Raw genomic sequence first — 13,021 nt, forward strand, 5'->3', positions numbered from 1 at the left:
AGATTGATGGCTTTATCTCAAGTTTTAAGTTCCACCGGCACTTTAATGGGGGCAAACCCATTAACAGACTGCACGCATCACTTCTTATTTTATAGACCCAGTGTCCTGTGTGGGTAGTGGGTCTGGGTTGACCCATGTCTTTCTTTTCTAATTAATGCGAGCCACAGAACAGCAAATTTCAAAAGTGATACGGGAAAGAAAAAAATGGAATAATTGCATTAACTCAAATTAAGAGAGACAACTTGCTCAGAACAAAAACAAAACACAACAAATACACAACAAATGAAATGAAGAATTATAGGTCAGGTTCACGATAAAGATCAATTGAAAAATCACAAAGATTTGTTCTGATGGATGTACTGAAATCACAGATAAATAAGAGTTGGTCTTGGGGTTTTAGGAAATTTTTAGGAAGAGGATGAAGTTATGAGAAAAGAAAAAAAAATGTTAAATGAGAAAAAGTTAGAAGGAATCGTGGCCTAATCTCTCTTCTTCAGAAAGGTGAGATGGGCATTTATAGGCAAAAAAAAAAAAAAAAAAAAAAATTAGCTTTGTGTCAGAAGATGTACATGGTTTTTTTCCTAAGTGTAAGCATCAAACACAAATTCTCATTAGGTTACTTGATGACAAAGGGACTTGAAAATTTCCTAAATACTTTTCAAACAAACAAAACAAATGAGCAAAAGAGGCAGAAAGAGAGAGAGAGAGACCAAGAAACTGACTCTTAACTATAGAGAACAAACTGATGGGTTTCCAGAGGGGAGGTGGGTGGGGGAATGGGTTAAATAGGTGATGGTGATTAAGAAGTGCCCTTTGTGTGTGATGAGCACCAGGTGGTGGATGGAAGTGTTGGTTCACTATATTGTACAACCAAACCTAAGATTACACCATATGTTAACTAACTGGAATTAAAAGTCAAAAAATAATTAAACGTTCAAAAAAAAGGTTTTCTGAACAATGTCCAATTAAAAATGTTTTTTTAATGGGGGGATTACTTTCTATATCTGCTCCTAAAGACTTTGACCTTTCAAATAACAGCAACAACAATAACTATCACTGTTTATTGAATAAATACTATGCTCTAGGCACTATACAGTATACTGTTTTATAATTAACCATATTTAATTTTCATAACTAACTTAGGATATGGGAATTTTTATTCCTCCCTTTATTTTTAGAAAATTAAGACATATGGAGAAAACAATCATAGAGTTAATAAATATTCAAGACCTGGACCTGGTCTGCTTCATAACTCTGCTCTCAACCAACACAACTCACTGGTTCCCCATCAGAAACAAGAGGTAAAGAGAAAGAAATCTTGAAGTTACAGTATTCTCAAGCCCAATATTTACCAAAGCAACATATGGATTCTATTGCTTGCTGTATGTTCAGGAATACGTCTGAAAACATTATATAAAAATCAATTTTTTAAATTAACATGCAGTCCCTTAGGTTCAAAATGATATAAAAAGTTTGGCTGTCATTGGAAAAGAATTTCTGTTTTTCACAGTAAAAAAATGGAAATCTAAAATCTTACTAGTTTTTAATTTATTTTTCTTAACCCTTTTATTTTTATTTTTTTGATTTAAATTCAATTAACATATAGTGTATTATTAGTTTCAGAGGTGGAGTTCAGTGATTCAGTCTTATATAATACACAGTGCTCATTGTATCACATGCCCTCCTTAATGTTAATCACCCAGTTACCCCACCCACCACCTCCTTCCCCTCCAGCAACCCTCAGTTTGTTTCCTATGATTAAGAGTCTCTTATGGTTTGTCTCCCCCTCTAATTGTCTTGTTTTATTTTTCCCTCCCTTCCCCTATACTCCTCTCTTCTGTTTCTTAAATTCCACATATGAGTGAAATCATATAAATGATTTTCTCTGATTCACTTACTTCACTTAGCATAATACCCTCTAGTTCCATCCATGTTGTTGCAAATAGCAAGAGTTCACTTTTTTGATGGCTGAGTAATATTCCATTGTATATACATCACATCTTCTTTATGCATTCATCTGTCGATGGACATCTGGGCTCTTTCCATAGTTTGGCTATTGTAGACACTGTTGCTATAAACTTTGGGATGCATGTGCCCCCTTCGGATCACTACATTTTTATCTTTGGGGTAGATACGCAGTTGTGCAATTGTTGAGTTGTAGGGTAGCTCTATTTTTGACTTTTTGAGGAACCTCTACACTGTTTCCCAGAGTGGCTGTACTGCTTGCATCAAAATCTTACTAGTCATTAGAATGCTAAACAGAGACTTGTGACTTACATATTATATGATGTCTAAACTCCAGAACATTGTGATGCACTACTAGTTAATATTGTTCAAACCATTTGTTGTAATTTTAGGAATTCTTTAGTAGTGGTTTTTTTTAAAAGATTTTATTTTGAAGTAATCTCGATTTCCAATGTGGGGCTTGAACTCATGACCCCAAGATCATGAATTGATCCACCAACTGAGCCAGCCAGGTGCCCCTCTTAGTAGTCTTTTAATTTTTTTTCCTTCAGTCAGAAAAGAGCTGGCTTTGGTCTTTTGGAAGTTTAAAAAATAATGGTCAATCAAATAAAAAATAAAATTAAAAAAAAAAACAAATACAAAAGATTATAAACATGAAGAAGTTAAGTATCATCAATGCAACCGAATTAAAACATTTTAGCTCTATAACTTGGCAAATATAGAAAAAGCATATCTAGTAATAATAATGAACATGTGCACTCTCATATACAGCTAGAGGACATATAAGTCAGTAGAACCTTTCTGGAGGACAACTTGACAATGTGTAGCCAAACTTTAAATGTAGACTTTCTTCTTAAAACAGTAATTTCACTACTAGGAAATTATCCTAAGGAAAAGCATATGGATGCAACCACAGATTAAGCCAAAAAGATTTCTACAGTAATATTGTTAAAATGGTAATAAAAATAGTATGAAAGTCAAACAATAAGGAATTGAACAAGTATATCACTATAAATAAATAAAACACAATGCAATGTAGTCATTAAAGTGATGTACGAGAATGTTTAATGACAGGGAAATCTGTTTATTGTTTAGTTAAAAAACTGATGCCATCAAAATAGCATCTTTAGGTAAAAGGATTATGATACATTTTTACTTATAGTTGCTCATCCATGTTGTTTAATTTTCTCATATTCTTATTTTGTAGTAACGATAATGAAAATGTACATCAAATACAGTTTAGTGTTGATCGTAATGATTTATCTCATTTATCTCAATTCTGTGAAAAGTAAATAAATCGAGTCCCCTTATTTTTGCCAGATTATCATTTGTTTCCATTTTACTAAGAAGAGGCAGCCTACATCCCAGCTCTGCCCTCACCAACTGCTATCACATGTCATTCCAGAAGACATTGAGACATGCCCCAATGCCACCAAGAATCATTGTGGGTGAATGAACGATTTAAAATTATATTTAAGAGTAAACATCTAAAGTCTACTGTATATCTAAAGTTACTGAGATGTTGCCACCAACACCAAAGGGAACTTCAAGCAAAAAGCAAGAAAAAAAAATTATTTTACTCACAGAGACTTTGTCCTTTGCCTGTTTAAATACACTGGAAGCCTGAGTTGATTCACCACCTGTTGCTGTCAAAAAAAGAAGATAAAAACAACCCCAAACTTAGTGGTTTAACAACCACACAAATGAATTTTTCAGTATCTTTTGGATACTCAATTGTGTCAACAGAATAATGCAAAGCAGAACTTTGCTCATTTTGAGATTCGAATTGAGTAACTGAAGAAACCTGAATAAGAACATTCTAGCATGTGGCTCCTGCTATAGTGTGTGCTAATTAATATAACCCAGGTGTACCAAGGCACAGGTAAGCACACCAAATAATTTCCTATTGGTTACCACGGTACCTCTAAATACTGTTACTACACGAGCATAGATCCTTTAGAACGAAAGTCACAGAACAACAATCCAATGCTGTAGAATTTAATAAAAGGGGGAGTGATTGGTTTCTAGGGTTGGCACAATATTAAAGAGTGTTCATGGAGATTCCCAAGCCCTCTTTTTGTAGCCAATGGCATACCCACAGATATTCCTACATTTCTTATTCCAAACTCAGCCAACCCCTTTCCCTCTGTACCCCTTCATTTCACAATATAAATGACACACTTGTTTGACGTGAAACGTACCAAATGAGAAGAAAAATAGCTTGTCAAGGAAAGAAAACACGAGAGGAATTTTAAGTTCAGTAATACAGAACATGTTCTACACATGCACTTCCTGTATGAAATTATTACCACATCTGTTACTGTTGTTTCTCTTGGTGCTGTTTTATACCTCTGGTTTCAGTTTTAAACTCCATTATCTCCAGCACATTTTCTGTTGATGACTTACCTGACTTGACTCGAATATTTCTCATGATTGAAAACAATCCTTTGAGTTTTGGAAAAACTATCCCTATTTAAAAATTGTTCTTAGAGAACGTAAGGCACAAGATTGTATAGTTACGGCTTCCTATTTTCTTTCAGAAAAGAGAAAATCCCAGGGGGGAAAAAGCTTATGCTTATAAGCACTCCAAATGAATTTCAAAAAGGATTCTTACATCATGTGCAACTCTAACACCAATATAACTGTCTACAAGATGCTATATGCTATTTAGGACTAGCTAGTAAGATTATTCACAGACTCTGGAATGATTTTTTTTTTTAAGAAGTAGTGCAAATAATGCTTTACTAATAGTTCTGTAGTATTTCTTAAATTTCTGTGACATACAGTTTGCTTCAAGCCAATAACATCCGTGTTCGGTATATGCTATCTGCTTGAGTATTTTAATATTTGAACAGACTAAGGGAAGATCCTAATTAGTCCAAAGATCTTAAATTTCCTTTAATGAATGAGTTAAAAAGGCAATTCATTCTCAGTGTGGTAAATCGAATACCAATAACATGTCAAACACTTCACCAAAACATTTGATGTTTCCTCCAAAATTCCATAATACTGATATATTCTTTCATCCTCTTATACATGATATAGGATTTTTATGCCCAACCAAGAGAGTCTGCCTGTTCAAGCATTTGTCTAATTAGAAGTAAAATTCCAAATGGAAAGCAAATGAATTCGAATAGAAGAGTGGAGATGTCATATCAATTTCTGAGAAACACTTTTCATCCTGAACTTTTATCATCAAGGTTTCTGTATAATTTATGAGCCATCCACTTTCAAATATTGCCTTAAAGATTAGTTCTTGGAGGAAAGCTCATGAGATGATTCCCATATGAACAACACAGAATACTTGAAATTTTATTGACTATCATAAAACCATAGATTACCCTGATTTTCTTTTTCTTACAAAGGTTAATGCTGCTCTTAATCATTAAAGCCATCAGAAGGTTTATATAAAGGCATTCTTTTTTTTTTTTTACCCCTATATAAAGGCACTTCTAATATACAATGTAAAGGTAAATATTCCTTTCTGATTTAGCAATTTGATATCTAATTTTGTAGCTTGCAATTGTGCTACTTAATAATTGCTACAATAAAATGCATTACAAATTAAGATTACCCTGGGATAATTACACATTAAAATGAATACTTTGCACTGAAATTTAGGAATAGAGTTTGCATTATAGATATTTGTAAGAGCTTTTATTGTGATTTGTAATAAGTTTCACTCCTTCATCTCACCACTTTTTTAAGAAATTAAAAACAAGTGTATTTGAAAAAGACAGAAAAATGAGAATATGGCAACATAGAAATACACCTAAGTTCTAAGAAATTCTGGGGGAAAGAGATTTATCTGAGAATTCTGAATACTAAGTTATATAGAAAAATGAGCAGTTTCAATCCAACACATTTAAGAAAATCCCAATGGCAAATTGTCAGTGAGGAGACGTAGTACAGTGAATTGAAAGCCTTGCTAATTTTGGATACGAGGAATAAAATCTAATGGGATGAGCAGGCAATTTCATCTTTTTTTTTTCCTTTCATCTGAAGCAAAGTAATTTTGCAATCACAATTTTACCCCAGATTTGCTTTTCATTTTCAATCTTGAAATCACTACCCATTCTTGGCAAATTCATCAACATCAGTAACAGATTTGGCAGTAACCATGTAGAAAAAAGGACAAATATAGTATGGGTTTAAGCATGAGAGAGATAAATAAGCAAAATAATGAGAATGCATACCACGGTTATATTCATCGTCATCGTCTAACCAAACACACAGAATGAAAAGAGGAATCCCCAGAACGTGACACTAGAGCACAATGCCAAGATAAAATCACTGCTAAGTCTGAGCATGACAAAGAAACAGATGGTCATGACCTCTTCTGCAGGGAGGGAAAAAAAAAAAAAGAATAATGATACAAGACATTTAATAGCAAAATTGTTCATGACTGCTAAGATTCTCGGAAGAAAAACAAAATGAAGAAGCTGCTACAGGAATGAGATAAAAAAAAAAAAATACATGTCTATGTTTGCCAGCCACATTGCAGAACTGAAGAGTCACCTGTGGTTTTCCGCTTAACACAGGAGAGATGAGTTGGTCTAGTATATTTGATAGCAGGTTTTAAAATGAATTTCCTGGAGGGAGAGTGGGCCTGAACTTCTGTTTTTTTAGCAAGTTCAGCCTTCTTATAAACTGCTACGAATAAAGAAAACACAAAAAAGCATACCATCAGGAGAAAATAAACACTTGGAGCCAAACCGAACGGAATTTCATAAATAATTAGTTACCACTGTTAGGAAGTTTCTTCTACAAAAGAGTAATAATGAATTCAAAAACATTTTTAAAGAAGTTACAGTGAAATGAACCTTTTTTCCTTCTCACTTCATCTCTGGAGACTGTGCTAGGTTCCTTTTTAGCTATTTTTCTTTCAGGAGTGGAAATTCTGCCTCTCCCGGTTTTAAAAGGCTTTTCTTTTCTATGTTTCTCAAGAGATGGTCTCCGAGCTTCCTTTTCAGCTTTCTCCTCTTTAGGAATAGTTTCTAACTGTTCTGTCATGATGCTCCTATCATCATCTGCGGATCAAAGCAAACCATGACAACAACAACAACAATAACAACAACAACAGCGAAAACATTAGTAACAAATGTACCAAATCCTTCATATATTTAACAAAATGCAAAATAGAGATAAAGAGACATTTAAATATGTTTAAAACAAGAACGAAATCCATTAGGTTATTGGATTTTATTTGGAAGTAGAAAATTTTAAAAAATGCACACCTTGAGTGTCCACCCAGAGGCTGTCAGCATCCATGATGGAGTCATCAATGGTGGTCTCGTCTTTGTAATCGTCATAGGTTTCCGTCTTATATTCTGAGAGGGCAACCTCTTCTCTCTCAGGGGAAGCTGGAGCCTCCGGGGAGCCATCCTTGGGTTCCGCCTGGGCTTCGGCTGCCTCTTCTACTTCGAGCTCTTCTTGGGCATGGGGGGACGGTCTCCTCTCCATCTCAGGCTGCTCCAGGGCTGCAAAACGCACGCTGTGCGAACCCGACTCCCCTTCATCCGTTGTGGTTTGCACCACAGTGATAAAGTCATCCTCGATGGTCACAACGGACTCAATCACGCCTTTGTGCTCACCGGGACAGGTCTCCACGAATTCCTCCCTGACACCTGGGACGCCCAGGTCGGTAATCTGAAGGGTGTCTGAGCGGAAGAGCAGTTTATCATATTCTCCCCGGGCTTCTATCTCTTCCTCCTCGCTCGGAGCCTCTGCAGGTGCAGCCCCGGTGGCTTCAGGTAAGGGCTCTGCGACGTCGGAGGGCGTGACCGAGATATCTGGGGTCTCTTTGCTTTCTTCTTTCGGCTGCTGAATGAATTCCATTTGGACATCAGCTCTCTCATCTGGGACGAAATCAGCCTCCGAAACAGCGGGTGCACAAGGTATCTCTACCGACAATTTGATGGCAATCTCATCTTGAATGAGAGAGGACTCTGGGGAGGTTTCCTTTTTGCCCTCATCGGCTTTCAAGGACTCCATGGTGAGGCTCTCATGCTCACCGCTGGACTCGTAGGACTCTTCCTTGTCTACAGCCTCCTGGTGCACCAAGTCAGGCTTGGCCACCTTCTCCTTGATTTCCGTCTCACTGACCTTAATGCCTTCTTTTATGTGGCCAGACTCAACACTCATAAATGCATCCGCCTCCTGAGGTGCTGGAGATAAGGGGATGAGATCTTGTGCAGCCTCGAGCTTAAGCTCTGTTGCCTTTCCGGCATCGACAGTCAGCCCTGCGGCCAGCTGTCCAAAGTCACTGATTTTCACATCTAATTGACCCTGGTCAGCTTTCTTTGCAACAAAATCCAGTTCTGGTTCAGCTTTTTTGGACGGTTCCACCTCAGCTACTTCTGGCACTGAACGAAGGCCTTTCTCGGCTTTCTCTGCCGCGGGAGGTGACGCGTCTTTGGATACGGTCGGTTCTTTGGTCGAAGCGTGCTCGGGGGTCACTCCTAATCCAAATGTTTCAACTTTATCACTGGCCTCTTCCGTTGCCTTGGCCTGTTCTTTCGCATCAGCATGTTCTTCGCCCTTTTCCAATACAGTATCCAGCTTATCATTAGCTTTCCTCTCTTGATCGAACTCCCTACCCAGTCCCGATGTGTCACCCGAGATATGTGGGGACACTTCTTTCTCAGCACCGAACTCATCTTTGACTCGTCCGGCAGCTGCCAATTTTACTTCAATCAAGGAAAGGTCTGTGGCTAGATCTCTTCGCATTTTATCATCAGCGCCTTCATAAAAGGAGCCACTCTCCCCTGACAAATTCTCACTGTCTTGAACGGGTGAGGGGAGTGGGACCGTGTATTTATTGAACACACAGTAACCCAGGTCTTCAAGCTGACTATCTGTTTTCACGATGACGTGGTTTTCATCGGTGACAGGGGGCAAGCCGGTAACACTCTCCTCGACCACAGTCTCCGACGGGACTGACTTCCTCCTGGCCACCTCGGCATCTGCGCTCACGGAAGCCAATCTTGACCTCGTGCCTGCCAGATCTAGCATTTCAGGCAGGTCAGGCGCCATGACAGTACCATTTTTGTAATAATCTTTGGCTAAGAAAGGTGACTCACACGAGGTCTCAGCTGGAGTCGTTTGCTGCCCGGCAGCTTTCTCCCCCTCTGACTGTTCTTCCTCTTTGCTTTCCACAGGGAAACAGGGGACTTTCTCCAGAGCAGGTGTTGTGGCTGGAAGGTAGTCATCCCCTTCGTCCATACTTCCACTGGTGTTGGTTAGAATATCCGAAGCCAGAGGAGAGAGGTCGTGTCCCCGACCAAAGTTAAATCCAAGGGCTATGGAATCCAGGCAAGACATGGGCAAATTGATGGACATGCTCCGTTGTTCTATCGCAGACCTCCCACCGAGTCCTAAACTCCTGCTCAGCGTCAGGTCGTCCTTATTCTTACTGTGGAGGTCCCGCTTCTCCCCATACACTTTTGGATCGATAGTAAACATCCTTTCTTGAGGAGAACTGGGTTCTTCAGGCAAATCGGACGGGTAACTCTGTGCGAGAGTGCTGTACCCTGTCTCTTGGGCGGGAGGACCGGGCTGGGCCTCTTCACCCGCCTGCAGGCCCTCGTCTCCGTTTTTACACACGGGAGATACGGTCTCGAAAGACTCTCGGACGCTTTCTCTGGTGTCACTTAGTTCATAGTAATCACTGCCCGGCTGGATGCTTTTTGTCGCTTCATCTTTTAAGGCAGATGTTTCAAAATACTTGGACATTCCCGACTTATCTTCATAAAACGGCACGTCGAGCTCGGCGGCTGCCGCAGCCCCAGCCCCTTCCAGCTTAATATCTTTGTCCGCAACTTTTTCTTCAAAAAGGTCCCGGGCGGCACTCTTTTCACGTACTGCAGCCACTGCGGTCGTGACTTTCTCCGGCGTCTTAGAGGTCACGGCTGAGTCTGCGGCTGCTTGCTCCGAACTGACGGGGAATGAGTCCTGTTTTAACGGCTCTGTGGTAGGCTCGTGGCCTTTCTGTTCTTCTTTTGAGAGGGTGTGCTCCATGCAGGGCGGAATAATGCCCGTGTCTCCATCTGTCAGTCTCGGGGGCTCACGCTCCTTCGGCACGGCTTCTTTGTCAGAAATGGTTATTTTTTCTTCAAGCTTCAGCAGAGATTCCTTTTCAGGGAGCGCCGCATCCTGCTCTCTTTTCTGTGCACTCTCGAGCTTCATCGCCCCTTTCTCCTCTCCTAAAACTGTCCCTGGGACACATTCTTCCACGGTTGGAATGGGGGCGTCTTTGGGTAAGGTGGTTGCCTCTGGGGCTGGTGCTTCTGCCGTTTTGTCCGGTTTGTCCTTGTGGGGCTCTTGAGCTTTAGAACTATCTTTGGCAGTTGCTGGGCCACTGGTTTCTTCCAGAGATGTTTTGTCATCGGCTTGTAACAGGGCAGGGGCAAAGGGCGATGCTTCTGCAACGATTTCATTCTTCATGACGTCTAAAGGAAGAGTGAAGCTGCCAGCCTGAAAGGGACTGGGCATGGGAGAATCAAACTGTTTCCCTTCCCACCTGGGGATATCCTCGAGGACATCTTTTCCCTTCATGGGGGTGAGGGGGCCCGGCGAGATGGGAGCAGCTAAACCCCACTCGTCCTTTTTGGCTTCCAGTGGCATTTCGATGAACCAGTCCTTTTGCTCTTTTGGAGCTGGGGGCTCTGCAGAGAGGCCAATTCCAGGCACCACGAGGCTTGGTTCTGTCTTCTGTTTCGTGTCTTCGAGCCCGGCACCAAGAGTATGCCCCAATAGAGTGAGAGGCGCTTTTTCTTCTTCTGGGCCTTGCACGTCCTTTTTGTCGGGAGAAATTTTAGTTGTCTCGGGCTGAGAAACTAAGGCAGCATGTTTAAGGTCTTCACCAGGCTTACTTTGTTTCTCTGACTCCTTGTCCTTGTCTAATGGCTCAGCTGGAGAGGGAGTCAACTCCTGCTGGTCATGGAACTCCATCTTCAAGGCTGGAAGTAAACCTGAAGTAATTGGGTTGATTTTTAAACAAATAATAGGCAAGTGCTTTCAGGCAGTAAGCTTCAAATTATATTTTGAAATGACAAATGAATGGCAGGGTAAGAAAACAAAACAAAACTATGGAACATGCAAGCATGCTACCCACTTAAAAATCAATATGGAAATGTCAGGACTGAGATATATTTGTCCTACTGCTGAAAGGGACTCCCGTTGCAAATTAATGCATACAGGAATTGTGTATTTTGAATACTTTTTTCTCCTTTGTTTGGGCTCTCCTAAATACTATGTAATGTGTATTGCAGTAGCAAAAAAATTTCATGTGCCTCCTGCAGACAAAAATGATAAATTAAAGAATATTGAATAAGTCAGTAATATTAGGTACAAAAATACATTAAGGACTAAATATGAAAAATGGATGAATGTCTACTGAACTTTTTCATTTGTGTTCTTATTTAAAAATGAACTGGCAGGCCGTGGGCAGAAGGCCAATTCATTCCTAGTAAGTATTATGTTAAAATCAAGTTAATTGATTTACAAATGCCAGGACCAAGTTTTTGACCATGGAAAAGATACTGACATAATTTTTTTAGGAGTCATCTGAGATTAAATTTCAGGAATATAAGTAAATATCTGCTATTAATTTTAAATGATAGGACCTAAAAATTGACAAGGTGATTTCTACCACAAATTCAACATTTTTTTTAATTCAACATTTTTAATTCCTAATCATTAGTTAACCTTACAACAGATATAAGAAAATCTGAATTATATGGTTAACACTGGGTGTCAAGTAAATAAATAAAAATCTTAAAAAAAATACTGGGATGTCATGTGAATAAAAGTTTTAAAAAGAGCCAATTATAATATCCTTCTCTCCCTGGTCATGACCTCATTCCTTGGAACGTGACTGACAGTGAGGCACTAAGTAGTGGCTTTAAAGATGCTTCACAGAAATTAAAAGGCTCTTTATTTCCCTTTGTTCATCAACCAGAAATCTCACTTGTGTTTTAAGGTCACAGGTGTCTCATTGTGGTCATTAGGGCTAAATGTAACTATCTGGAAAAGATTTAGGGACAAATAATAAAATTCAGTCATTGCTCGAAGAGCAAGTGTATGGATCATCATTACCTTATACACTTGTGTGTCCTGTTGGAACAGTAGGAAAGAAATACTTTATGAACTTCTAATAGAGGTTAGATGAATGAAAACTCAAGAGATATGGTGATGGTCAAAGATGTTGGCTGCCATGGAGAGGAAATGATATGAGAAGCATCAGCAGGAGCTTTTAAGGAAACCAAACCAGTATTCATCGGAGCATAAAAAATATAGCACATTGCGGTTGCAAACAAAAACAATTCTACCATTTAAGCTTCTATGTGCCAAAATCCAACTCCACAGTTTGAAAGAAAAGCATATGAATCGCTGTCCCAAAAATAAAAATAAAAATATACATGTATTAGCAATGTGGCTGGCAAACACTTGGAGATGAGGCGGGGGCGGGGTGGGGGAGGGCAGACAAAAAGCTCACACAGCATCGTCAGCCTGGCTGCAAAGCGTACTGTATCATGGCAAAGTAAAACCAAGACTCAGCTGCAGCACTGGAAAACCTAGCTGCCACACAGCACCTGTGCAAGCCACACTCTGCTCATTAAACCTACAACACTGGTCTCGGATCATGAGGAGACCAAGCCATGGGATAGCATTGGAAAGGCGTCAGGTCGGTAAGCTGCTGAAGAGATCATTTGCAACAAAACACATGCAAATCCTAGGAAAGACACACCTTCCCTGGCAGAGGAAGGAATTGTTACTTCTGGAGACACCTCCGTGACCTCTTTTACACTTTTCTCCTGTGGGGCCCCTGCTGGGACACTCTCTTCAGGAGCTATGTGAGCCTCCGCACTAGACTCCGCGTGGCCCTCCCTGAGGGCCTGGGGTTGGTCTGAGGCCTTGGCAGCCCCGCACTCTTTCCCAGGAAGAGTGGCAGGTGTCTCTTCCTCAGCCATTGTTCCCTCTAGCGTTTCTTCTTCTTAGGGATGAAAAAGATGTTGACATCATGACCACAGAACAATACACACAATGGCAGAAA

General features: G+C 39.9%; 1 protein-coding gene across 2 annotated transcripts in view; it reads right to left on the reverse strand.

Annotated features, from left to right (window-relative positions):
- Positions 1 to 13,021, reverse strand: part of MAP2 (microtubule associated protein 2) — a 217,612-nt gene that overhangs the window by 29,161 nt on the left and 175,430 nt on the right. Inside the window, exons 7-11 of one of the 2 annotated variants that reach the window (XM_080798084.1) lie at positions 12,716 to 12,961; positions 7,203 to 10,937; positions 6,789 to 6,995; positions 6,484 to 6,618; positions 3,550 to 3,611 (exon numbers count right to left, since the gene is read on the reverse strand). In XM_080798084.1, coding sequence (XP_080654210.1) covers positions 3,550 to 3,611; positions 6,484 to 6,618; positions 6,789 to 6,995; positions 7,203 to 10,937; positions 12,716 to 12,961 — 4,385 coding nt within the window. The remainder of the gene's footprint in view (positions 1 to 3,549; positions 3,612 to 6,483; positions 6,619 to 6,788; positions 6,996 to 7,202; positions 10,938 to 12,715; positions 12,962 to 13,021) is intronic. The other variant, XM_080798085.1, reaches the window with a different exon arrangement.

Source organism: Martes martes, assembly GCF_963455335.1.
Source record: "Martes martes genome assembly, chromosome: 3".
Lineage (NCBI taxonomy): Eukaryota > Metazoa > Chordata > Mammalia > Carnivora > Mustelidae > Martes > Martes martes.